The following is a 25,956-nucleotide window of genomic DNA, read 5'->3' as shown; positions in this document are numbered from 1 at the left end:
CAGCAGCTAATGAACTTGAAAGACCCTTTACAGACAAGCAAAACTAATATCATTTACAAAATACTTTGCAAGAACTGTAACAAACACTGCATTGGACAAACAGGCAGAAAACCAACTACCAGGATACATGAACATCACCTAGCCACAAATTGACATGACCCATTCTCACTAGTATCCTTACAAATGGATGAGGAAGGACACCACTTCGACTGGGACAACACATCCATATTAGGACAAGCCAAACAGAGACACGCACAAGAATTCCTAGAAGCATGGCATTCCAACCAGAACTCTATCAACAAACACATTGACTTGGATCCCATTTACCACCCCATGAGAAAAAGCACAGGAAATTACATCACAATAGGAAATGACATCACCAACCCAAGGAAACTCAAACATATAAATAGAAAGTGGGCTACACCACCACTGCTTCATCCGGAGGCTCACAAAAGATGTTAGCTAGTAAGGTGATGAAACATCTGAAAATGAAACTTGCAGCTCAGTGATCAAACCCACATCCAGAACCTCAACATGAGCGACAAATTTTCTCAAAACACGCTAACTTTGAGATACTTTCAGTAACAATGAAAGGATCAAAGACAAAATCTCATTGAATGTTTCAAATGCTTTATAAGAGGACTTGCTATTCAGATGTTCCTTTATCAAGTCACAATTTAAAATGAGGTGCCAATGCACCTGGTGGAAATGGCTAGGTACTTAAAAACATACCTGTCAGCTGCTGCTAAATTTATGATGATTAAGTTTGGTTTTGAAGTATTTATTTCCAGTTCTGACTTGTCAAGTTGGTCAATTTTAACTTTGGTCCAATTTTGATGTTCCTGCAGATGTTTAATAGCTCTCTGGTCAACGGCTGGCAGAATCAGGGATGAGTTGGAGGATTCAAGCAATTGCTGAAAAAAATACATTTGACGGATCAGATCCAGAGAGTAAACTTCACAAATCAATTTGTCTGTTAAGGGAAACATTGAAAAAACTGACCAGACACCAACGACAATGGTATGTATTTTGTTCTGTGGGTTTATGGATCTAGAAATAGTCAAACTGAAACACATTTATTCCTTTATGACAAGACATATTAATTATTCTCCTACTCTAACGTTGGTGTCAGAAATGTAGTGAAATAACCATAACCTGTCAATATCTGGAAAGGCCTTAATAAGAAATGTTTAATGTTTTGTATTTGGACAGGAACCAAACAGAATTTTTTTAAAAGGAGATCTACAGGTTATAGGAGCAAGTTAAAGTAGATGCTGAAAACAAAAAAAAATGCTACAAATCACAGTGGGTCAGGCAGCATCCATGGAGAGAGAGCAAGCTAACGTTTCGAGTCTTGATAACTCTTCATCAGGGCATAAAGTACCACAGATGCTAGAAATAGGAAACTAAAACAGAAAGTGTTGGAGAAACTCAGCAGGTCTGGCAGCAGATTGTGGAGAGAAAGTAGAGATAATATTTCAGGTCCAATGACCCTTCTTCAGAACTCTGTTTGTACCAAATACAAAATGTTTTCTGAATTTCATTTTTAAAATTAGAAGTTAGCAGTTCAAAGGAAGGCCAAGTAGGTCTCTTGCTCTGTTGTCCATGTGCTTTGCTGTTATACAGGTTTGCACGATATGCCATTGCAAATTATACAAAGGGGATCAGGGAGAGGAAACTTGGATGCATCTTAACAAATTATAATATTGGAAATGGTCACGTAAATTACACAGTAACCTAAAACAACATGTGTGTAAACCTTATTGTTTAGATCATTTGGGTCAGGACTAGAATGGGGATGGGTTTTGTGGGAAAAATGGACTATTTAGAGGAAACCAATTTAATCTAAAAAATCAAATTGACTCTAATTAATTAGATTCCCTACAGTGTGGTCCACACCAACCCCCCAAAGAGTAACCCATCCAGACCCATTTCCCTCTGACTAATGCACCTAACATGATGGGCAATTTAGCATGGCCAATTCACCTGACCTGCACATCTTTGGATCTTTTGAAGAAACTGGAGCAAACCCACACAGACACAGGGAGAAGGTACAAACTCCACACAGACAGTTGCCCGAGGCTGGAATCAAACCGAGGCCCCTGGCACTGTGAGGCAACAGTGCTAACCACTGAGCCACCATCCCACTAATTAAGAAACTTCTAAACTGAAAAATGGGAGGCTGATGACAGAGAAGCATAAGCTAACCAAAAAAAATACAATAACTGGTTAAGACCATAAGACATTGGAGCAGAACTTAGGCCTTTCAGTCCATTGAGTCTGCTCTGCCATTCAGTCATGGCTAATAAGCTTCAACCCCATTCTCCCTCTTTTTCCCTGTAACCTTTGATCCCTTTATCAATCTCCATCTTAAATACACTCAATGACCTGGCCTCCACAACCTTTTGTGGCAATGGTTGTGACGTAGGAGGCGGTGTTAAGGAACAAAATTTACCAACAGTCCTTTGGTAGGAGACCTTGACTATTGCTGAGAAAATACACATTTGGTCTATTGTTCATTCTACACTCATGTGGGCAAATTAAAAATCTGCCTAGCTTAGACTTGAATATACTTAATGAGCCAGCCACAACAACCCTGTCTGTCACGAATTCCACAGATTCACTAGTCTCTCAGAGTAGAAATTTCTCCTCATCTCTGCTTTAAATGTGTGATCCCTTATTCTGAGATTATGCCTTCTTGTACTCAACATTCACATGAGGGGAAACAACTTACCTGCATTTACCTTGTCAAGTCCCCTAAATATTTTATATGTTTCAATAAAGGTCCCTCATATTTTTCTATATTCCAGTGAATACAGGCCTAATCTACACAACTTCTCCTCATAACATAGTCCTTTCTTACCTGGTATCAGTCTACTGAATCTTCTTTGGACTGTTTCTATTACCAGCATATCTTTCCTTAGATGAGGGGTCCAAACTGCTCACAGGATTCCATCTGTATTCTGACTGGTACCTTTTTAATGAAATCTCTCTGCTTTTAGGTTCCATTCTGTTTAAATAAAGGCCAACATTTCGTGAATCTAATTGCTAGCTTTTTGTGATTCATGGAGGTGTTTTCTCAAATCCCTGTATGCTGTTGCTTTCTGCAGTCTTTCTCCATTTAAATAACATTTAGCTCCTCTATTCTTCCTGCCAAAGTGCATAACCTCACACTTAGCCACATTATATTCCATCTGCCAAATTTTTGCCCATTTGTTCAAGCTTCCTACATCCCTCTGCAGACTTTTTTGTAACAACATGGAGATGAAATGTAATCAAAAATTTGGTGGTGTGCAAGAGCTGAGGGATTTAGATGTGCAGAAATTTACCAGGATAATATCAGAGTTTGGAACGTCAGTTGAATGGAATAGATAGAGCAGCAGGGATTGTTATCCTTCAAGCAGAGAAGACTAAGAGGAACTCCACTGAGATATTTAGAATTATGAGTGGCTTTGATTGATCAAGTAAGAACAAATGGTTTTCTCTGCTAACTGGATCAGCAATGAGAGTTCAAAAATTTAAACAAATTAATGTAAGAACTCGAGGGGAAGTGAGGTGAAATTTCTTCACACATTGGGTTGCTATGATGTGGAACATAAAACTGAAGGGATTGTGGGAGCTGATTCTAGAAGAACAATCAAATGGACATGTACTTGAAGAGGCCTATTTTATAGGGTAATGGGATAAAAGCATGCGCCTGGGGCTAGAATGGACAGACCTTTCAAGCTGGTAACACTGGGCTGAGACTTCCTTTGATGCTGTCAAATTCCATGATTCTATATTTTAAAAACTTATAATCAATTTTTAAATAATGTCACAGTTCAAGCATCATGGCACTAATTTAGTCCCTTTATAGAAAAGCACAATAAAATTATTAAAGGTCACTGCAGTTCCCCTTTCTTTTTACATATGCAAGTAAAGCTTCTCAAATCCAATAACGTCATGACCGAGTCTGTGTCAGACTTTGGTTCTTGCAGAAGTTGGATGCTTAGGCCTTGGTTCAGGCCTATGTGGGATGGGTGGGGTCAGAGGTTGCTGGAAGCATGACATCCAAGTGATGAAGCAGCTAATGGGTCTGGTTACCATGCCATTTCAAGCTGATCTGTCTGGATAGGCTAATTTTAATCAAGAAGAAAACAAAATGATGCACAGTCCAACGTAAAAAATCTCTGGTTATCAGATCACTCTGGTTCTTAGACAGCTGGTTTGTGAAAGTGTATAAGAAAAAGATGATCGTCAATATGACCATGATCTGTTTTGACTGAGATGAGGAGGAACTTCTTCACTTAAAGAGTTATGAATCTTTAGAAGAGTCTACCCCAGACAGCTATGGATACTCAAAGATTGAGAATATTCAAGAAAGAGGCTGATATATTGTTGGGTATGACGGTTTTGGAGAGAGTATAAGAAGGTGCGGTAAAATATCAGATTAAAACTGTGAACTTCTTGAATGACAGAGCAGGTTTGAAGAGTCAAATGATCTCCTGGAACTCTATTTCTCACGTTCTTGGGTATTAAAAACAATCAGTTCTGCTAGAACATGATAGTTCCATTCTCATGCAATCACGTGTTATAAGAAAATCATCTAATGACAGCACCATTTAAACTAATGGGGTTGAAATTGCATTATAACTGATACACACTTTAAAACCTCATGCTTTAGAAACAGTGCCCCCAATCCGTCAATCGTGTCATAGTAAATTTGTATAATGCGCATTACAGCGGAATGACCTGTAATTTATTACAACCCTCCACAGTGAATATACTGGGGGCTAATTTCCTTTGCATTTTAAAAGTTCAGCACATTTTCCTTAGTTTCTTACATGTTTATACTGTAATCTGTAGTTCATCATTTAACTCTGGACAGAAAATATGCAGCATAACATGTATGAGACTTATTATTCCACAGCTAATAGAACTAAGACAAGTAAACCAACAACAATTAAGTGTTCTCTGGTAGGTAAAACTTGACAAACACTATGGAAATTTATTAGGTGTTACACTGTTGGTATTATCAGATTTCCAGCCTTCGTGCGCTTTTCACTGTTATATTTTTGATATTTCACATTTTTTTCTCCCATTACTGTTAATGAATTTAGGCATCACAATTTTGATCGCAGAGAATTTGCTGCCAGCTCAGATTCTGATTGTCCATTGTTACATTTTTATCAAAAATAACAGAAGAACTTTTCTTCCTCTTCATTTCCCTTTCAAAATGAGTCAGCCATTTTGTCCTTTGCTGTAGATCAATTCTCATAAAAGCTGTCAAGTAAATTCCATTAGAAATGAACAGTTGAAAATCTTTTCAGTACTATGTATAAATGAGCGAGCTTTTTTTTTTACCTTTCTTGCTGTTCTCTATATGTACAAGGAGCTCCATTTTAATCAGCACAATGCCATGTTTGTGACATTTTATAGGTTTCAATTTAACTGCATGACAAAAGGTCAGCCTAAAGTGAAGACTTCATTCATACCTTATTAAGCCACTGGAACTCAAGTGAGAGAAAAACATCTCTAAGTATCCTGTGCTGTCAACGTCATGGACAATCCTGTTTACTAATGAAATTGATTTAATTGTTTGTGATAGGTTACACAGTTAACTGGAAAAACTATTCGGGACTTTATGAATCATCTTGTCAGTCACTGAAAGCTTACATTCAAACATAAATTAATTGTGAGAAATCAATCCTATTGTCTAGCCCTTCCCATAAGGGTACTAATAAAGGCATAGCACAGTGGTTAGCACTGCTACCTCATAGCACCAGGGACCCAGGTTTGATTCCAGCCTCGGACGACTGCCTGTGTGGTGTTTGCACATTCTCCCTGTGTCTGTGTGGGTTTTGCTCTACGTTCTCTGGTTTCCTCCTACTGTCACAAAGATATAGGAGGTTAGGTGGATTAGCCATGTTTAAATTCGTTTAACAAGGGAGGGAGGCAGAAGACATGAAACAATAGTCTGGTTAGCCTAATATTGGCCATTGGCAAGATTTTAAAGTCCATTATTAAGGATGAGATTGCAGAGGACATGGTAGAAGTGCCTGGCAAATTAAAGAGTCAGCATGTCTCCATCAAGGGGATGTCATGTCTGACAAATCTTTAAATTCTTTGAGGAGGTGATGAGCATGTTAGACAAAGGAGAACCAGTGGATGTGAATTAAGGCCTTTGACAAGGTGCCTCACAGGGGCTGCGAAATGAGATAAAGCCTGTGGTGTTGGGGGCAAGGTACTGACATGGATAAAGGGATTGGCTGACTGGCAGGAGGCAGAGGGCTGGGGATAAAGGGTCTTTCTCAGGATGGCAGCTGGTGACTGGTGTTGCCACATGGTTTGGTATTGGAAACACAACTTTTCACGTGGTAAACTAACAATCTGGATGAAAGTACTGAGGGCATTGTTGTTAAATGTGCAGATGACACAAAGATAAGCCGAGGGACGGATAGTGTTGAGGAAGTGGGCAGGTTGCAGAAGGACTTGATGAGACTAGGACAATCGGCAAAAAGTGGCGGATGGAATACAGTGTGGGAAAATGTGAAGTTATGTACTTTGGTGGGAAGAATAGAGGCATAGACTTTTTCCTAAATGGGGACAGGCTTCAGAAATCTGAAACACAAAGGGACTTGGTATTCCTAGATCAGGATTCTCTTAAGGTTAACATTCAGCTTCAGTTGGCATTTAGGAAATCAAATGCAATGTTAGCATTCATTTCATGAGGGCTAGAATCCAAAAGCATGAGCATACTGCTAAGGCTTATAAAGCTCCAGTCAGGCTGCATTAGGAATATTGTGAGCAGTTTTGGGCCCCTTGTTTAAGGAAGGATTGGTTGGTATTGTAGGAGTTCCAGAGGAGATTTACTAGAATGATCCCAGGGATGAAGGGCTTGTCATATGAGGAGCACTGAGGTCTCTGGGGTTTAGAAGGATGAGAAGAGGTGTCTGACTGAAACTTACAGAATACTGAGAGGCCTGGATAGAGTGGACATGGAGAAGATGTTTCCACTACTAGGAGAGACTAGGACCTGAGGGCACAGTCTCAGAGAGAAGGGATGACCCTTTAGAACTCAGATGAGGTGGAATTTCTTCAACCAAAGGGTGTTTAGTCTTTGAAACTCATTGCCATAAATGGCTGTGGAGGCCGCGTCGTTGAGTGTGTTTAAGACAGAGATAGCTAGATCCTTGATTAGTAAGAGGATAAAGGATTACGGGGAGAAGACAGGAGAATGGGATTGACAAATAAATCAGTCATGATCAAATGATGAAGCAGACTTGAGAGGCTGAATTGCCTAATTTTGTTTCTATACCTTTTGTACCCTTGACTGATAACTATTGACAACTTTAGCAAGCCTCCTTGCTTAATCTCAGCGTTTTTAGGCAAGACAGAAACTCTTTCATCCTTACAGTTCAGGCTTGGGGCAAAATGCAAAAATGCACTCAAGGCAGTGATGCTGTGAGCATCCAAGTTGTTGTAAAGTGAGTATACGCTAAGAGAGTAAGAGAGGAGTCTTGAGGTGCATTCAAGTCAATTCAATCAATAGGTTCCTGTACCCATATGCAAGGTGTCCTGGCAAGTCATTACAATGAAAATGGCCGTGCTCTCCACAATGCAACATTGAGGTGCAGAATAGTATTTTACGTGGATCAGACGCTATGGTAAGGCTGACACATGTCTATTGCCAAATTCTGTAGACAGATAGGGCTTGTATGGTTGCTACCCTCAGATCATGCCCTCAGATGTGACTAATGCCCATGGTGGAGGGCTGGAGGAGCAAGTGGCATTTTGGAGACACCAAGTAAATGCTTTGATTTTCATGTTAGGAATTGTCGCTGTCTACTTTCTATCCAGTGGGAGTTAGAATGGGAAACTGCATATCAGAGAGGTGAGAGTTACTAATAATGGCACACTAACGTATGCTCTGGATGTAAATAGGCCTCTCACCATTTAATACTGAGATACCTGTCTCACTGTTCAAGGCTGGCTTGGCAAATAGGACATTTGGCCTCAGTGTTGAGAATCTCCCTACTGCTGTTCTCACCCTATTTATTGAACTTTCTTTCCAATGCCATATTGCTCAGTGTTGGGAAGATTCCAGCCATGATATGGGCATTTATCTCATCACTTTTATTGGGAAATTGGTTTGTGCAAATTATAATCATCAAAAATACTTAATTGCCTGAAGAGTGCTTTGACCATCCCATACAAACTGATAATTTTAAAAAAAAGGAAGCCCCACAAAGCCAACAGAAAGAAAATCAGTGGGCAAGAGTTCAATTTTTAGAATGTCAAGGCAGCAAATCAATTTATCAACATAGTCTATTCATTCATTAACTGGTGAAGTTTATCATATTGGAGAGGGTGCAGAAAAGCTTCATCAGGATGTTGCAGGATTGGAGGGTTTGAGTGATGAGGTGAGGCTGAATAGGCTGAGACTTTTTTACCCTGGAGTGTCGGAAGCCGAAAGATGACCATATGGAGGGTTATAAGATCATGAGAGGCACGTTTGGATGAATAGCAAGGTCTTTTTCCCAAGAGTAGTGAAGTTCAAAACAAAAGGGCATATTTATAAGGTGAGAGGAGAAAGATTTAAAAGGGAGCTGAGGAGAAAGCTTTTCACACCGAGGGTAGTTCATATGTAGAATGAACTGCCAGAGGAAGTAGTAGATGCAGATGTAGTTACAACATTTAGAACATAGAACATAGAAAAGTACAGCACAGAACAGGTCCTTAGGTCCACGAAGTTGTGCCGAGGTTTAATCCTAATGTAAAATATTTTAACTTAACCTACGCACCCATGAGCATGTCCAGCAGTCGCTTAAATGTCCCCAATGACTCTGCTTCCAACACCATAGCTGGCAACACATTCCATGCATTCACAACTCTCTGCGTAAAGAACCTACCTCTGACGTGTCCTTTATACCTTCCTTTTAATATCTTCAAACTATGACTCTTCATACCAGACAATCCTGCCCTGGGGAAAAGTCTCTGGCTATTGACTCTTTCTATTCCTCTCATTATTTTGTATACCTCGATCAGGTCTCCTCTCTTCCTCCTTCTCTCCAGAGAGAAAAGTCCAAGCTTATTCAACCTTTCTTCATAAGGCAAGCCCTCCAATCCAGGCAGCATCCTGGTAAACCTTCTTTGCACCCTCTCCAAAGGCTCTGTATCTTTCTGATAGTCGACCAGAACTGGACACAATATTCCAAGTGTGGTCTCACCAGGGACTTGTAGAGCTGCAGCAAAAACTCGCAGCTTTTAAACTCGATCCCTAGTTAATGAAAGCCAAAAAACCATATGCTTTCTTAATAACCCTATCCACTTGGGTGGCAACTTTGAGTGATCAATATACTTGCACACCCAGATCCCTCTGTTCCTCCACACTGCCAATAATCCTGTCTTTAATCCTATATTCAGCATTCAAGTTCGATCTTCCAAAATGCATCACTTCGCATTTATCCAGGTTGAACTCCATCTGCCATTTCTCAGCTCAGCTCTGCATCCTGTCTATGTCGCGCTGCAGCCCGCAGTAGCCCTCGATACTATCGATAACACCTCCAAACTTTGTGTCACGTGCAAACTTACTAACCTACCCCTCAACCTCCTCACCCAAGTCATTTATAAAAACTACAAAGAGCAGAGGCCCAAGAAGAGAGGCCTGCAGGACCCCATTCAACACTGACCTCCAGGCAGAATACTTTCCATCTACAACCACTCTTTGCCCTCTGTCAGACAGCCAATTCTGAATCCAGATAGCCAAATCTCCCTGTATCCCATACTTCCTGACTTTATGAATGACCCTACTATGGAGAACCTTATCAAATGCCTTGTTGAAGTCCAAATACACCACATTCACTGCTCAACCTTCGTCAACCTGTCTTGTCACCTCCTCAAAGAACTCAATAAGATTTGTGAGGCATGACCTGCCCCTCACAAAGTCTGCCTTAATCACACTATGTTTTGCCAAATAGTCAGAAATCCTATCCCTCAGCATTCTTTCCAAAACTTTGCTGACCACAGACGTGAGACTAACTGGTCTGTAATTGCCAGGGATTTCCCTATTACCTTTCTTGAAAAGAGGAACAATATTCGCCTCCTTCCAATCCTCCGGTACGACTCCCGTGGAGAGTGAGGAGGCAAATATCCTCACCAGCGGCTTAACAGCCTCTTTTCTCGCTTTCCAGAGCAGCCTAGGATAAATCTGGTCTGGCCCTGGGGACTTATCAATCTTAATATTTTCCAAAATCTCCAGCACATCAACTTCATCAAGCTTGATCTTGTCAAGACTATATCCCAGCTCCTCAAAGTTTTCAATCATAACAAGGTCCCTTTGCTTGGTGAAACAAGGTCCCTTTGCTTTGACGAGAAGCTCCTCTGTTCTCATCATCCAAGGTTCCTTCATCTTATCCCTTCTTGCCTGTCTCAGAGGAACAAATTCATGCATCACTCGCAACAACTGCTTCTTAAACAGTCTCCATGTCTGCTGTGCCCTTTCTGTGGAACAATTGCTCCCAGTCTGTACTTCCCAACTCCTGTCTGATAGCGTCATAATTTCCTTTTCCCCAACTAAATATCTTCCCTTGGTAACCGCTCCTTTCCCTCTCCATGTCTATGGTAAATGTGAGGCAGTTGTGATCACTGTCACCAAAGTGTTCTCCCACCACGAGATCTGACACCTGTCCTGGCTCATTGCCGAGCACCAACTCCAAAATGGCCTCTCCCCTCATCGGTCTATCTACATACTGAGTAAGGAAACCCTCCTGAACACACCAGACAAAAATGGCTCCATCCAAACCATCTGCACTTAGGAGGTTCTAGTGGATATTGGGAAAGTTGAAATCACCCATAACAACAACCCTGCTACTTCTGCATTGTTCCAGAATCTGCCCGCCTATGAGATCTTCAATCTCTCTACTGCTATTAGGTGGTCTGTAGAAAACCCCCAATGCGGTGGTTGTTCCCTTGCTGTTCCTAACTTCCACCTATAGTGACTCAGTAGACAAACCTACCTCAACAAGTTTCATTTCTGTAACTGTGATGCATTCTCTGATTAGTAATGCTACACCCCCTCCTCTTTTTCCACCCTCCCTGTTCTTTTTAAATGTTCTAAACCCTGGAACATCAAGCAAACATTCCTGCCCCTGTGAAACCCATGTCTCTGTTATGGCCACAACATCGTAGCCCCAATTACTGATCCATGCGCTAAGTTCGTCACTCTTATTTCGGACACTCGTTGCATTAAAGCAGACACACTTCAACCGATCACTTTGTTTCATCGTGTGGGAAACCTTCCCAATAGATTCAATACATCCTGTCAACCGGCTAAACTAGTTTAAACCCTTCCGAATCACACGAGCAAATCTCCCATCCAGGACATTTATGCTCCTCCAGTTCAGGTACAACCCGTCCTTCATGTACAGATCCCACCTTCCCCAGAAGGCATCCCAATGGTCTTTAAAAGATATTTGGACAGGTGCATTTATAGGAAAGGGTTCGAGGGATATGGTAGCATGATATAGGAGAGGGATATGGCCAAATGCAGGGAAATGGGACTAGTTTCGTTTGGGTAACTTGGTCGGCATTGACGAGTTGGATTGAAGGATCTGTTTCTGTCCTATGTGTCTGTATGGCTCTATAGATATATTTTTAACAATAAGGCCAAATTCACTTCAAATAGTTAATACAACAAAGAAAAGTCCTATGTGGTTGCAAGCACTCACATTATTTCCCACACAAATGTGGAATCTTGTAAAATTTCTTCATCTTTCCAACTCAGCCTCTGCTATGTCGAATCTCTTATTTCCCATTCAACAGTTTTGGCTTTTCGGTTACATTAACCAGCAGCCATGTTCCAACAAATTTACTGGGACTTGAGCAAGATTGACATGGCACACATCCATGTAACAGCTCGGATGTGGGTCACAACAGTCCTGCTGACACAGCATCGCCAGAGGCTACCTTCAACCCTTTTAAAGCATCTGGTGGGGCTTTAGAAATAGTTGCAAAAGATTTTGTCCAATTAATAATCTCCTGCTGTCTTCTGCTCTCTGGCCTTTCCAACTCTCACACCAACATGGTCTCTGGTCAATTCTCAGAGCCCTGACTGAACATCATGAGTTGTGCAAAGACTGCAAAATATAAAACAGATCCATTCCAAGAGGACCTTGAATGTTCAATTTTAGACAAATCATCAGCATGCTTAGAACTGCCAGACTGAAAATATTGGCTAATCTAACTGCATTGTAGTTAATCTTGTGTTTACCCTTTGCCTCTGAGGTGTTCATCCCCGTGGCAACCTCAGGTCATTTTATCATTTCTTGGAACCTAATGATGTCTTAATCAGGAAATCAATTAACCAATGTTCACCAGCCTATGTTAATTCTTAATGTGGCGTCAGGCTTTCCTTACGATCTGGGTCATCACAATCCCAAGGCCATAGAAGGTGGTATAAGAATGCATTTTCTTTCTTTCTTTATGTTTTGTCTAAATGCAGTCACAGCTTAATAGAGTTTCTTAGAAAGACAGAAAATAGCTGTCATGGTCACAAGCATTGAATCAAAAGCATGGAATATTTTTTCACATTCATACATAGCACTGATACTATGTCACTTAGCTGTATTTACCTGAATATTGTAAAATATTTCTTCACTTCCATAATCAGGACCATAACGCATGAAGTCTTCGACACTAAGCTAAGGTACAAATGGCAAGATTTAGGCATAAACTTCAGAAATCATTTATCAAAAAATGATACCTTAACATAAATCATAACAAATTTCTATTACCAACCTCATTCTGTAAAAAGAGAAGGAGATTCTGAGAATCTTGCTTAAAAATTGGTTTCAAGAATGTTTGCAGCTCATGGGTTTTAATGATTTGACCTTCGTATGTTGCGCTTTTCATATTCCTTAAGGAGCTGAAAGTGAATCACAAAAGGTGGGTTTGTGTAAGTATTCTCATGCAAATACAATAAATAGTTCACTCAATATATTATTACTTAGCTCACAGAAAATTAAAGTCATTTGCATGTTTTATTTGGCTATTATCCAAAATATTTTTTTAATTGTAAAATCAAGTGTATCTACAAAATAAACCCAAAATCTTGTACATAGAGTCATAGAGATGTACAGCATGGAAAACTAAAAGTTGATTTGACCTGGAAAAAAAACTGTCTTAAAATATTACTATTCCCTTGACAAAAAATGCTAGTGTTGAAATTATACCTAGGCCTAGGTATTTCTCCATATATTTTAATACACAGGACAGTGTCTAGTGTTTGCCCCTGCATGCCTTTTTGTTTTGCTAAAACCTAATAATTTGCCACCAAAAATTTTAAACTGGTGTTTATTTTATCATGTTTGCTACATTATTGCAATGACTATATATCAGAAATAATTTTTTGCCTGTAAAATATTTTGAGACAAGAGATGGACAAGTAAAGAGCTATATAAATGAGTCTTCCTTTTTACAAAACCCGTTTTTCAAAGTGAACTTGGCCTGTGAGGATCAGTTTTTCCTTTGTACATGCTTTCTGCAGAGGTTTGGCTTATAGCTGCTAGAATTTACATGTATTCTTCAGGAGGCCGAAGAACGCCCAAACCAACAATGCTAATCTCTTAAAAGGATAACAGCATTAGATGCATGGGCAATGTTCCCTTTCAAGACAGGCACCTTATAGATTTGGATAAATATCACTCACTCTTCATCACTGTTAGTTTAATGTCCTGCAACTTCTGAGATAACACCTTCACTACTCAGACGTTACAGTATAAGAATCTGGCTCAGTGCTAACTTCTCAAGATGACTCAGTGACAATAGGTGATAAATGCAGAACTCTCTAGTCCCAATCAAATCTGAGGATTGAACAGATAGTTTCTATAAAAATCTGCAGCAATTATTCAACGTTTTAGCTGATAAAGCTGTCACGTCATATAGAGCTTAGAAGTTCTATATAAAGCAGCCACAATCTAATTCTATAAACATCCTGGGGTGTGAAGGTGCTGGTGTTGGACTGGCATGGATTTAACCTGGTGAAAGCTTGTGATTTCAAGTCAACCTGTTGGAATATAACTTGGTGTTGTGTGACTTCTGACTTTGACAACATCCTGCGGGTTATCATTGATAAGAAACTGAATTGGACCAGATGTATAAATATTATTGCTACAAAGCAGGTCTGAGGCTAGAAATCCTGCAGCGAGTAACTCACCTTCTGCCCCTAAAGGCTGGCTTCCATCTAAAAGGCACAAGTCAGGAGTATGATGCAATACTCGCCACTTGCCTGGATGGTTGCAGCTCGAACAACTTGCAAGAAGCCTGACACCATCTAGAACAAAGCAGCCCATTTGATTGCTACCACATCCACAAACATGCACTTCATCCACCATCGACACTCACTACTAGCAATGTGTACTATTAACAAGATGCACCATAGGACTTCACAAGAGATGTTCAGCTGCATCTTCCATCCATGACAAAGCAATTTACTAGATTGGCCCAATATCACATTCACTCTCTTCACCCCGATGCACAATAGCAGCAGTGTGTATCAGCTACAAGAAGCTCTGTAGAAATTCACTGAGTACCTTCCAAGCCCACTATCACTTACATCTGGAAGGACAAAGGCATCGGCTACACGGGAACACCACATCCTACAAGTTCCCCTCCAAGTCACTCACCATCCTGATTTGGAAAAAGTATCTCTGATTCTTCAGTGTCATTGGGTCAAAGTTCCAGAGCTTCCTCCCTAACATCATAGTGTGTCGATCTACAGCACATGGACTGCAGCGAGTTAAGAAGACAGCTGACTAGTAATTTTCTCAAAGGCAACTACATCTGGGCAATACATACTGGCCCAACCAGTCATACCCATATCCCATGAATGATGTTTTAAAAAATGATTTGTGGAACATGCTCAAGGAAGTCCAATACCTGTATCTTTTCTCATTTTTTGAAAACTTATAGAACATATGTGGGTACATTGGAATGATATTGGTTGCATGAGTTTAATGCAACTTTAAAAATGCAAACAGGTGTGTGGAATTGACCCCATTTGTATGCAATGAATACATGGAAAAGTCTCCCCTGTACTGTAATAGGTATTTTAAACATTCCCCAAAACATGCTTAGAGGAATAGATATTGTTTTTGGATTGTAATCAGGAAGCATTGTATAACGTTATTCTCATTCACACACCATTTTGTCACTGTTCACTTAACCTCAAATTTCCTGCCAATATTCAAAATATCCATAACAATTCAGTGTAAGTAATTAGGAATCCAGGAATTTCTCCAAACTCATATTATTTGTTCTCCTTTTTAAGTAAACAATGAAAGGATCAAGCTATCTAAATATAACTTACAGAGAGAAAACAGCATTAACGTTTCAAGTTCAGTGTCCCTTCTTTGGAGTTGATGCTGAAAGTGAGGTCTGCAGATGCTGGAGATCAAAGTTGAAACTTTATTGCTGGAACAGCACAGCAGGTCAGGCAGCATCCAGGGAACAGGAGATTCGACGTTTCGGGCACAGGCCCTTCTTCAGGAGGGCCTGTGCCCGAAACGTCGAATCTCCTGTTCCCTGGATGCTGCCTGACCTGCTGTGCTGTTCCAGCAATAAAGTTTCAACTTGGAGTTGATGCTGCCAGGCCTGCTGAGTTTCTCCAGCAACTTCTGTTTTTGTTCCACATTTCTAGCATCTACAGTTCTTTGTTTTAATTCACTGTTTAACTCACTGCTACATCTCTTCCAGGTATGTCCACATTGAAGTACTGCTCCTCTCTATGACAGGATTTCTGTTCTAATCTTTCTTCTTTGTTTGCCGTCATTACCTTCTTGTTTCTCTTGGTTATTGACAAAGCATTTCCCAACCCCATTTCCAAAGTCACATCTCATAGATCAGTGACTGCTTTCGGCTCAGTCTCAGCCCTGAATTTCACCCAGGATCACAGGCATCTCCATGATGTACAATGCGCCACAAACCGCTGTTCTTGCAATATCCCGAGATCCATACTCAGTGCCATTCACTGCCATAGGCACATTGTTGACCTCGGTCTCTCCATCAGCACCACATCACGCTATCTCAGAGATGTCCTGCCCCCAATTCCACTTCATTCTCCAGTTTGTTCAATGTTCTAACAAGAAACTTTTTCTTTTCCTTTCAGGAATTAAGGCACATGAGCTTCAACAACTTAGAGATACCCATACCCTTCTGGAACCTCCCTCCCCACCCCTTCCCTTCACTCTAACTCCACCCCTTCTCCTCTTGTCGGATAGTTACTATCTCTTCTGACTTTCCACTCTCCATTGCTGAACGTTCTGTATTCAGATAAAGTTTCAGATATAACCCTCTGCATCCTAACCTCAATGAATTTTGGGCATGCATTACATTAAACTCTTCTCCCATCTCCTCAGCCTCTGTGCCCATTTCTTTGGACAAGAGTCCTGTCCCCACACTGCAGACTCCTTCACTCACCTCCAACACTCACCCTTCTCTTGGAGCCCTCCCTCTGGCCTTTTACCTACACTAACCTTCTCAATGAGAACTGTTGATGTAACGTCAGTCGGCTTAATTTCTCTGCACGCCCCTCCCCCGCTCCTTACACATTCCAAACTATCTCCCTCTGAACTGAATGCATTTTCTGCTTTCAAATCCAACCCTCACCTTGTACTCAAGCCTGTCGACAAGGGTGGTGGTGCTATTGTTGTCTGGTATACTGACCTCGACATTGTGGAGGCAGAGTGCCAGCTCTTGGACACCTCCTCCAATCTCCCCCAGGACCATGAACCCACCATCAAACATCAGGCAGTCCACGACAGTCTTTAATCTCATTTTATTTTGAGATTTCTCCAATAAAGCCTCCAAGTCCCCAACTCTGTACAGCCTGGTTCCAGCTTCTTCAGCTCTGAAAAGGGGTCACTGGCCTCAGAAAAGTTAAAAATTACACAACACCAGACCATAGTCCAACAGATTCATTTGGAAGTACAAGCTTGTGGAGCACTGCTCCTTTGTCAGGTAGCTAGTGGAGCAGGATCATAGGATACAGAATTTATAGTAAAAGATCAAAGTGTTATACAACTCTTGTGATGTTTTGAACAAACCCAGATTGTTGTTAAGTGTTTAATCACTTAGAATGGGGATGCAGGTTTTAAGTGATTAATATGTGAATCCCAGAACTTCTTTCAAGTCACAGTCCCAAGATAACTTAAGGTTTTATATAAAGAAAAGTGACATCTCAACTCAGACAATGCATTAAAGGTGTGAGGTTAGAGTCTGCCTGCATCCTAACCTTGAGTCAGACTGGTTCTATTTCCGAAGTAGGATTTTATCAAATGTCACATGGACTGCCTGCCTACAGATTGTGTACTTTTTGCACAAAATAGAATGAATCTGCAAAGCTGCAAGTGTAAATTCACCCCATTGACTTATATGTGTGTGTGAGACATCAGAAGTCACGTAAGATCAAGGGAGTGGTCTTTGCAAGCTATTCAGACAAATCTGCTCCTCTAACATTACATGCCTTAATTAAACATTAGTCCACACGTTTAAAATTGCTGAGCTATTTCTGCCAATTTTACCCAGATTGCCAAGATATTACCATCACAAATGAACAGACACTATACCTCACTTCGGGTGAATTCCAAAAAAAAATCATAGCTCAAATCTCTCAGTATCCTTATCATGGAAACCTGGATAGAAGTTCAGAGATAAGCATTAAGACATCAAACAAGCCGTTGTTCAAAATATTAATTTTCGTAGATTATGTACGTGCATTCAATTTACCTCATGTCAACTGGAAGGTTTTAAATGCTTTTAAAAATCTAGCCAACGTTGAGAGCTTATTCTCTGTAGATGTACTTTTCAGTGGAGGAGACAAATAATAATCCTGTTAAGGAATTTATTCATTTAGGTATTTCTAATTTTGAGAACAAGCAGAATTGCATCCGGCTATTTAGATTAGGCATGCCAAATATTTAGAAAAGGAGGTTCGTTAAATGTTTGCATATGAATTTTTGACTTAATACAGAACTGTCTAGATAAATCACCCACGTTCTAATGAGTTATATTTTGATGGCAAGTTAAGCAAACTTAAATGTGGGCATAACAAAACATTTGCAGTATTAATGTTTTGAAAGGTACTGAAGCAATTGCATACTGTGGAAAGATGATCCAAAATGACAATATGTTCAATTCCAGCATAGCAACAGTTGCTACTGATGTTTAAAAGTAGGGTTTAGTTTTTTGCTTTCAGAATGTGCTTGAAATTGCAGTGCACAGGTTACAGTTCAAATTTTAATAGAACTTGTTTGCATAATCACAGATGCAAAATACTTAATGGTCCAGTGAAGCCAAACAATGTGATAGAATGTAATAGTTTACTTGATTCTTCTTTCCATTAAAAATTGCTGCTTGATGGATTTAAGAGTAACAATTTGGTGGTGTCTTATTAATGCAGCTGAAAGTGGATTTGGCATTGTAAATAATTTGTTTGAATAAGAATGCCCTCAAGCTGTGATGAAACTGATTTATAACTATTCAAAATGACTTAAAGACAAACTACACTAAACAATTTATTAGTTCTGTTAATAGTCTCTTAACAGTTTCCTTTATTTAATATACTTTTTTTAAAATCTGTCTGAGAAACAATGAATCATGCCCATTAATGCTGAAAATGTGTTGCTGGAAAAGCGCAGCAGGTCAGGCAGCATCCAGGGAACAGGAGAATCGACGTTTCGGGCATAAGCCCTTCTTCAGGAATCTTTTCCTGATTCCTGATTCCTGAAGAAGGGCTTATGCCCGAAACATCGATTCTCCTGTTCCCTGGATGCTGCCTGACCTGCTGCGCTTTTCCAGCAACACATTTTCAGCTCTGATCTCCAGCATCTGCAGTCCTTACTTTCATGCCCATTAATGCCAAGTCTTCCTGAACCAAGCTCATTGGCCTAAGGAAATGCCTGCTTTGTGGGCCACGCTTGATCCAGGAAAGAACAAGGCAATAAAATTGACTTCATAGTTGAGTGAAAACACACAACTGGGTTACTTTAAGCCTAATCTAGATGTTTAAAATTGCCTGAATTTTTTGTGTTATTTCTACCAACTGTCCCCAGATTGCCAGGATCTTACCATCACAAGTGAACAGAGACTCTACCTCACATTAGGTGAATTCAACAAAAATCATAGCTTAGGTCTCTGTATCACGGAAATCTGGATAGAAGCTGGGAGATGTTCAGCATTAGGACGTCAGAGAAGTCATTAAATATAGAAGCAGAATTCAGCCCCTCAAGTCTTGTTTTACACTTGCAGAGGCAGGGTTTCCACCTTCATTTCCAAGCTCCAACGCAGCACCGCTTTAAATAGTTATTTTGGCTTATGGTACAGATCAACAATTGTATGTTTTCAGAATTTCTTGGCATTTTAATTTGGGAAATAAACACTGAAAACTCAGATACAGCTTTTCAAAGTAGAAACAAATGTACTTCAAAAATAATTAAAATACGAAAGCCTTGAAGAGGGAGAAACCAAAACAGAAATATTTTGCAAACAAAGTAAAAAATGAAGACAAATGAAGTCAAAAGTCACATAAGGTCAAGGGAGGGAGCGGTGGTCATTGCAGGCTATTCAGATAAATCTGCTCCTCGAACATCACATGCCTTATCACGGTATATATTTCAGATATATTTGTATCAAGTCATAGTTGTGGTTGTGAAGGTCATGTAATATCTATCCCTGTTTGTTCATCACATACTGGTTCTTGAACAGGTTTAGAGCAGTAAAACCAGTTACTAGTTACTAGTTCCTCAAGGCTGCACTGAACAAGAAAGAATCTTCAACTGAACACAGACATGTTTCCAATTCAAACAGAGCTTGAGCATTAAATAAATGTATGCATTCCTGTTTATTTTGAGACACAATCTACACAAAAGTAGTTATCATTCTATCTGCATTCCATGGATCATGGTTAAAAGATTGATTTCAAACATTTAGTGTCTTTAGTCAGCATTGTGCTCCCATGGAAGCTTATCCCAATGTATATTAAACAAAAATGTTGGAAATAAAGATAGCATCTTTAGAATGAGAAATTATGTTAACATTTTACCAGAACTGGGTAAAGTTAGAGCTGTAACAATTTTAAAATGAGTAAAATGGGGGGAGGAGGGACATAAAAAGGTCTAGATTGATGATGCCCTCCAACTTTCTCCTCCCTAACTCTGAATGATCCGTGTGACAATGCTGCTGCTTCAACAACGTTATGTTGTCCTTGGCTTTTTTTTCCAGAGAGGTTGTAAAAGACACAGACTCTGAAAAGTCCAAGTTGAAGGGTTTTAGGGCCAGTTTGATAATAGCTAACAGATACTGCCTCAGGAAAAAAGGCTTCCAAGATTTTGAACAAAAAGCACTTGTACAATGAAAGGGGAGTGGCCAGTTCTCCCAGCTCAACCTTTCTCTGGTTTAGTTTGGTTTTAGCACAGTAGTGTTCAAAACACTGCTGGACCTAAAGAAGCAGGTCCAGCTGATCCTCCTCTCTCTCCTGTAAGACACTAGGTTTGATTTTATCTTTTGTGCCAAGGAGTGTTTATGGGGATTGTTGGAAGAATTGGGAACAGCATCATTAAGTTGGAATAATCTGTTGGGTTTTCAGAGAGGTTAAATTATTTGGTATTCTGCTCTCTTTTGTTTGTGTTCCATTCGGTAATCTTGTAAATAAATTCTGTTTTGTTTAAAACAAAGTGGTTTGAACAATTGCATCTCTCCTGGAATAGCCACTGCACACCTGTTTAAAACAACTAGCAAAGTTAGGGTCTGGGCAACTATCTTAAATGTTTTGAGGGGGTCTGCCTGGTCCATAACATCTGTCATTAGCAAAAGTCTCAGCTTCGTCCCCTTATGCCTCAATCTGAATTCATTCCAAGCTCAATGTAACACTGAGGTCTGCTGCTTTCACCTCTGCAACCACATCTTTATCCAGGAGTTCTCCCAAGTACAGTGACCTCTTTTACCCTGCGCCTCTCTCTCTAGCCTGGGAAAAGCCAGCATGAGATATACATCTCTATTTTTCTGCTTCACTCATTCTAAACCTGTTTCACCCTGACCTCCATTATTATCTGAGGTCAGTCCCTGATGTTTTAAAAAAAACCTGCTGACAAGGTGGTGCTGTTCCCTTGCGAATTGGCCTATACAGTCATATGATCACAGCCATATTCATTTATTACACAGAAGCTGCTATTCACTGTTGACCCTCTGCAGAGCAATCAAACCAGTTCCACTCAATGGACTCATAGCCGTAACATTCATTTCTTTCAAGTGCCCATCAAAATCCTTTTGAAATCATTGAATGATTGTGCTTCGCACCACCCTGATTGGCAGTGACATTAGAAACTCACTGCACATAAAGATTCTTCCTCACATTCCCCAGCATCTCCTGAGTAAACTCTTCGATTTGTGTACCCTATCCTTATACCATCAACTAACCTTTTCCTTGTCTACATCATCTAAGTCTATGATGATCCTGTATACCTCCATCAAATCTCTTCATCATCTCCCTTTTTTCAAAGGAGAACAATCTAGCCTTTCCAAACTAACCTTTGAACTAAAAGCCCCATTCCTGGTGCCATTCTGGCAAATGTCCCATGCATCCTCTTAAAAGGTCCTTCACATCCTTCCTCAAATTTGGTGATCAAGACAAAATGCAGTACTCTTGTTGTGGCCTAACCAGGTCTTTATAAAAATTCAACATCGCTGTCCTGTTTTTTTTTTGTACTCAGTGCGACTATTAATGAAGCCCATGACTCCAAATACTTTTCTAATCGTCCGCTCACAACATCCTGCCACTTTCAAGCTTCTATGCACATGCACCTCCAGGTTACTCTGAACTTGCTGACTCATTAGAATTGTGCCATGGTATCCACACGGCTTCTCCCCATCCCTTCTGACAAAATCTATTATCTTAGCTTATCTGCTAGGTGCTGTATTTTGTTAGCCTAACTACGTTCAAGCAATTCATTTGGCAATGATTACCATACCTCTAAGTTTGATATCATTTTTTGAAACAATTTTTGAAACTTTTCTCCATATTCCAAGATTCAAATCATTTAGATATAATCAAAAGTAACAGCGGTCCTTGCACAGACCCTTGGGAAACCCTCCACCACCCTTCAGTCTGCAGTATATATATCTCCCATGACTCTCTGCTTTCTATCCTTGAAACACTTTTCTTAAATCCAATTCAACCATGATCTTCCAATTCTATTACTGGAGGTCAAACATCAATTCTCAGATGTGTCCTCCTACTTCCCCTGGACAACGTCTCTTGTATCAAACATCAAACTACTGATTCTAGGACAGTTACTCTGGAGATCTTCCCTCCACAGTCTCAAACCTCATAGTCCTCCAAACCTGAATAACCTACTTCTAAACTCCTTTCCAAAATCCATAGGATAAACACAGAAATATGTCCAAGCAGATATATTCCTTTAGCCTGTTTTCCATCTCACCGAAATGGTTTCTTCCTAACTGGACTCTACTTTTCTCCCTTTACCTAGTCCCTTCCCATCTGTATGTGTGTTCCTTGTGATGCCCTTGCTCACTTTAACAATTTCCAATTTCCTGGATCTGTATCGACTTCACTATGTATATTCAATTGCACTACACCTCCACTCTCCACCAGGTGATATTAGGGTTCTCTATTACTCCTACGAACAGAGGTCAAACCGATTCACAACCTTCACTGCCTGGCTGAGTTCATATTGAACAAATTCACCTTTGACTTAACTCACTTCCTCCAAATAAATGCTATTGCTCGAGGTAGAGTTCTAGCAATGAGACCTTCCTAGTCTTGCTTTTCTATGGGTTATGCGACATTCCCTGATCCCGCCTGGAAAGAGTCAGATCCATTGAAGATCAATTCCACAGTCAACTTCATGAAAATGGCAATAAGATCTGTGGCTTGTTTCGAGGCGCAGCTGTGGTAAAAAAACAAATGCCAGATTTTCGAGAGAACATCCTTACTGAAGCCCAGAAATATCACATATTTGTTATATCATGATTTAGGTAAAAGAGATGCCCTCTGTAAACATTGGGTGGATATGGTCTCCTAATTTGACAGGAGTTTTCAAAATTGTGAGCAGGTTGAATAGAATTGTTAGGGAGAAGCTGTTCCTGTTTGTTAAAGAAAAAGAAAGGGCATAGATTTAAAGTGGTGTGAGAAAAAGCTTTCACACAGCGAGTAGATAGGGCATGGAATGCACTGCCTGAAACTGTGGTGAAGGCAGGTTCAATAGAGGCATTCAGGAGGGCAATTGGAAGATTATTTGGATAGAAATAGTGTGCAGGGATATGGGGAAAGGCAGGAGATTGGCACCAGGTACCAGGTAACAATACCAGTGCAGGCACAATGGGCCAAATGGCCTCCTTCTGCACTGTAACAATGCCTTGATTCTGTAATGGGAGCTTCTTCTCCAGCATTGAGTCGCTTGCCCTTTTCTGCATAGGTGTCTCTGTATTCTCTACGTCATGCATTCCTTGCGAAAGGCGTATCAAAATGTGCATGAATGGGAGCAAGTGGTCTGTGCAAAAGACCTAAGCTAGTAAAATCTCCCCGAGCACCTACCACACCACTCCTTACTGATTTTTGCAATATTGAATATTTATAGTAAACACACATAGCTACCAAATCATTGCAAAAACCAGAAGAAATCGACCAGCAACGTACTTAAAAGATGTCGACAGTCTCTTTAAGTAGGATTGGTGGAGGATCATTCCTGCTGCTAAACACATGCTCAAATGTGTTAGATTACAAGAGGAAGATAGCGAGAATGTTGAACTCCAAAAAAACCAGTGTCAAATCTACATGGTACAATGAGACCATATTATATACTGCATTCTGTAGAAACAGATCTGAATATGATCATCTTTCAGGAAACGTTTTGCTTTAAAAGGTTTAGCAATTCAGTTATTTAGTTTGCTTATCCTTGGCTCGTTAACTCGCAGACAATGAGCAAATGTTGTTTTAATTAATGTCTGAACAGAGGTGGTAACACTAAAAGAAATTCAGTCATGATAGGCACTTCCAATTTGCCATGGTCTGACTCTGCAGTGGATTAAGTGAATTGATCAGTAACAATAAACCTCAGTCAGAGATCATAGAATAGAATCCCTACAGTGTGGAAGCAGATCATTTGGCCCATTGAATCCACACCACCCCTTTGAAGAATATCACAACCAGTATTAACCCCTCTACCCTATTCCCGTAACTCTGCATTTCCCCATGGCTAACCCACCTAGCCTACATATCCCTGAAAACTATGGGCAGTTTAGCATGGCCAAACCCACTAACCTGCACATCTTTAGACTGTGGGAGGAAACCAGAGCACCCAGAGGAAACCCACGCAGACACGGGGAGAATGTGCAAACTCCACACAGTGTCACCCAAGGGTGGAATTGAGCTCCGGTCCCTGGTGCTGTGAGGCAGCAGTGCTAACCACTGAGCCACCATGCCAATATTGTCATTGAAATTTAAATCACATTTACTCTCATTGTGATTTTTGAGAAGATTTATTGCTCAGGTTGATGATAAGTATGTAAGTTAGCTCGCTGAGCTGGAAGATTTGTTTTCAGATGTTTCGTCACCATACTAGGCAACATCATCAATGAGAGTCTCCAGTGAAGTGCTGGTTGTATGTCCCACCTCTCTATTTATAGTCTTGGTATCTTAAGATGGGTGATGTCATTTCTGGTGTTTTTTTCAATGGAAGGTAAATGGGAGACTTCCCCAACTGTACAGTTTCCTTGGCATCATGGTAGCCCACAAACCTACCAACACACTTAAACAGCGACTAATGAAACTAAAGGATCTAATAGATACCACCAGCAAATTTAACATCATTTACAACATGCCATGCAAGAACTGTAAAAAAACTACATCGGACAAACTAGCAGGAAACTTGCCATCAGTCCCCAACTGTACAGTTTCCTTGGCATCATGGTAGCCCACAAACCTACCAACACACTTAAACAGCGACTAATGAAACTAAAGGATCCAATAGATACCACCAGCAAATTTAACATCATTTACAACATGCCATGCAAGAACTGTAAAAAAAACTACATCGGACAAACTAGCAGGAAACTTGCCATCAGTATACACGAACACTAACTAGACACCAAAAGACACGATCCACTATCACTAGTTTCCTTACATACAGACAAAGAAGAACACCACTTTGACTGGGACAACACATACATTATAGGACATGCGATAAAAAACACGCACGAGAATTCTTAGAGGCATGGTATTCGCACCAGAACTCCATCAATAAACACATTGATTTAGATCCTTCCTACCCTCCCTTGAAAATAAAGGAACCAGAAATGACATCACCCAACTTAAGAAACCAAGACCTATTAATAGAGAGGCAGGACATCCCACCAGCGCTTCAGCAGAGACTCTTAGTGATGATGTTACCTAGTTATGGTGATGAAACATCTGAAAACATATAGAGTCATAGAATCATAGAGATGTACAGCATGGAAAGATATCCCAACCCAATCTAGTCCCACCTGCCAGCACCCAGCCCATATCCTTCCAAACCCTTCCTAGTTATATACCCATCAAAATGCCTCTTAAATGTTGCAATTGTACCAGCCTCCACCACATCCTCGGACAGTTCATTCCATACATGTACCACCCTCTGCATGAAAAAGTTGCCCCTTAGGTCTCTTTTATATCTTTGCTCTCTCACCATAAATCTATCCCCTCTAGTTCTGGACTCCCTGACCCCAGGGAAAAGACTTTGTCTATTTATCCTATCCATGCTCCTCATAATTTTGTAAACCTCTATAAGGTCACCCCTCAGCCTCCGACCCTCCAGGGAAAACAGCCCCAGCCTGTTCAGCCTCTCCCTGTAGCTCAGATCCTCCAACCCTGGCAACATTCTTGTAAATCTTTTCTGAACCCTTTCAAGTTTCACAACAACTTTC

The 25,956-nt window shown here is 40.4% G+C and overlaps 1 protein-coding gene across 2 annotated transcripts in view; it reads right to left on the bottom strand.

The window, feature by feature from the left end:
• The window catches only part of LOC122559372 (V-type proton ATPase subunit S1-like), a 46,980-nt gene that overhangs the window by 17,647 nt on the left and 3,377 nt on the right, over positions 1 to 25,956 (bottom strand). For both annotated transcript variants that reach the window (XM_043708821.1, XM_043708822.1), the window contains exons 2-4: positions 12,778 to 12,904; positions 12,612 to 12,680; positions 733 to 914 (exon numbers count right to left, since the gene is read on the bottom strand). In XM_043708821.1, the coding sequence (XP_043564756.1) occupies positions 733 to 914; positions 12,612 to 12,680; positions 12,778 to 12,904 (378 nt within the window). The remainder of the gene's footprint in view (positions 1 to 732; positions 915 to 12,611; positions 12,681 to 12,777; positions 12,905 to 25,956) is intronic.

Source organism: Chiloscyllium plagiosum, chromosome 19, assembly GCF_004010195.1.
Source record: "Chiloscyllium plagiosum isolate BGI_BamShark_2017 chromosome 19, ASM401019v2, whole genome shotgun sequence".
Classification (NCBI taxonomy): Eukaryota; Metazoa; Chordata; class Chondrichthyes; order Orectolobiformes; family Hemiscylliidae; genus Chiloscyllium; species Chiloscyllium plagiosum.
This window is presented reverse-complemented; position numbering and strand designations above follow the sequence as displayed.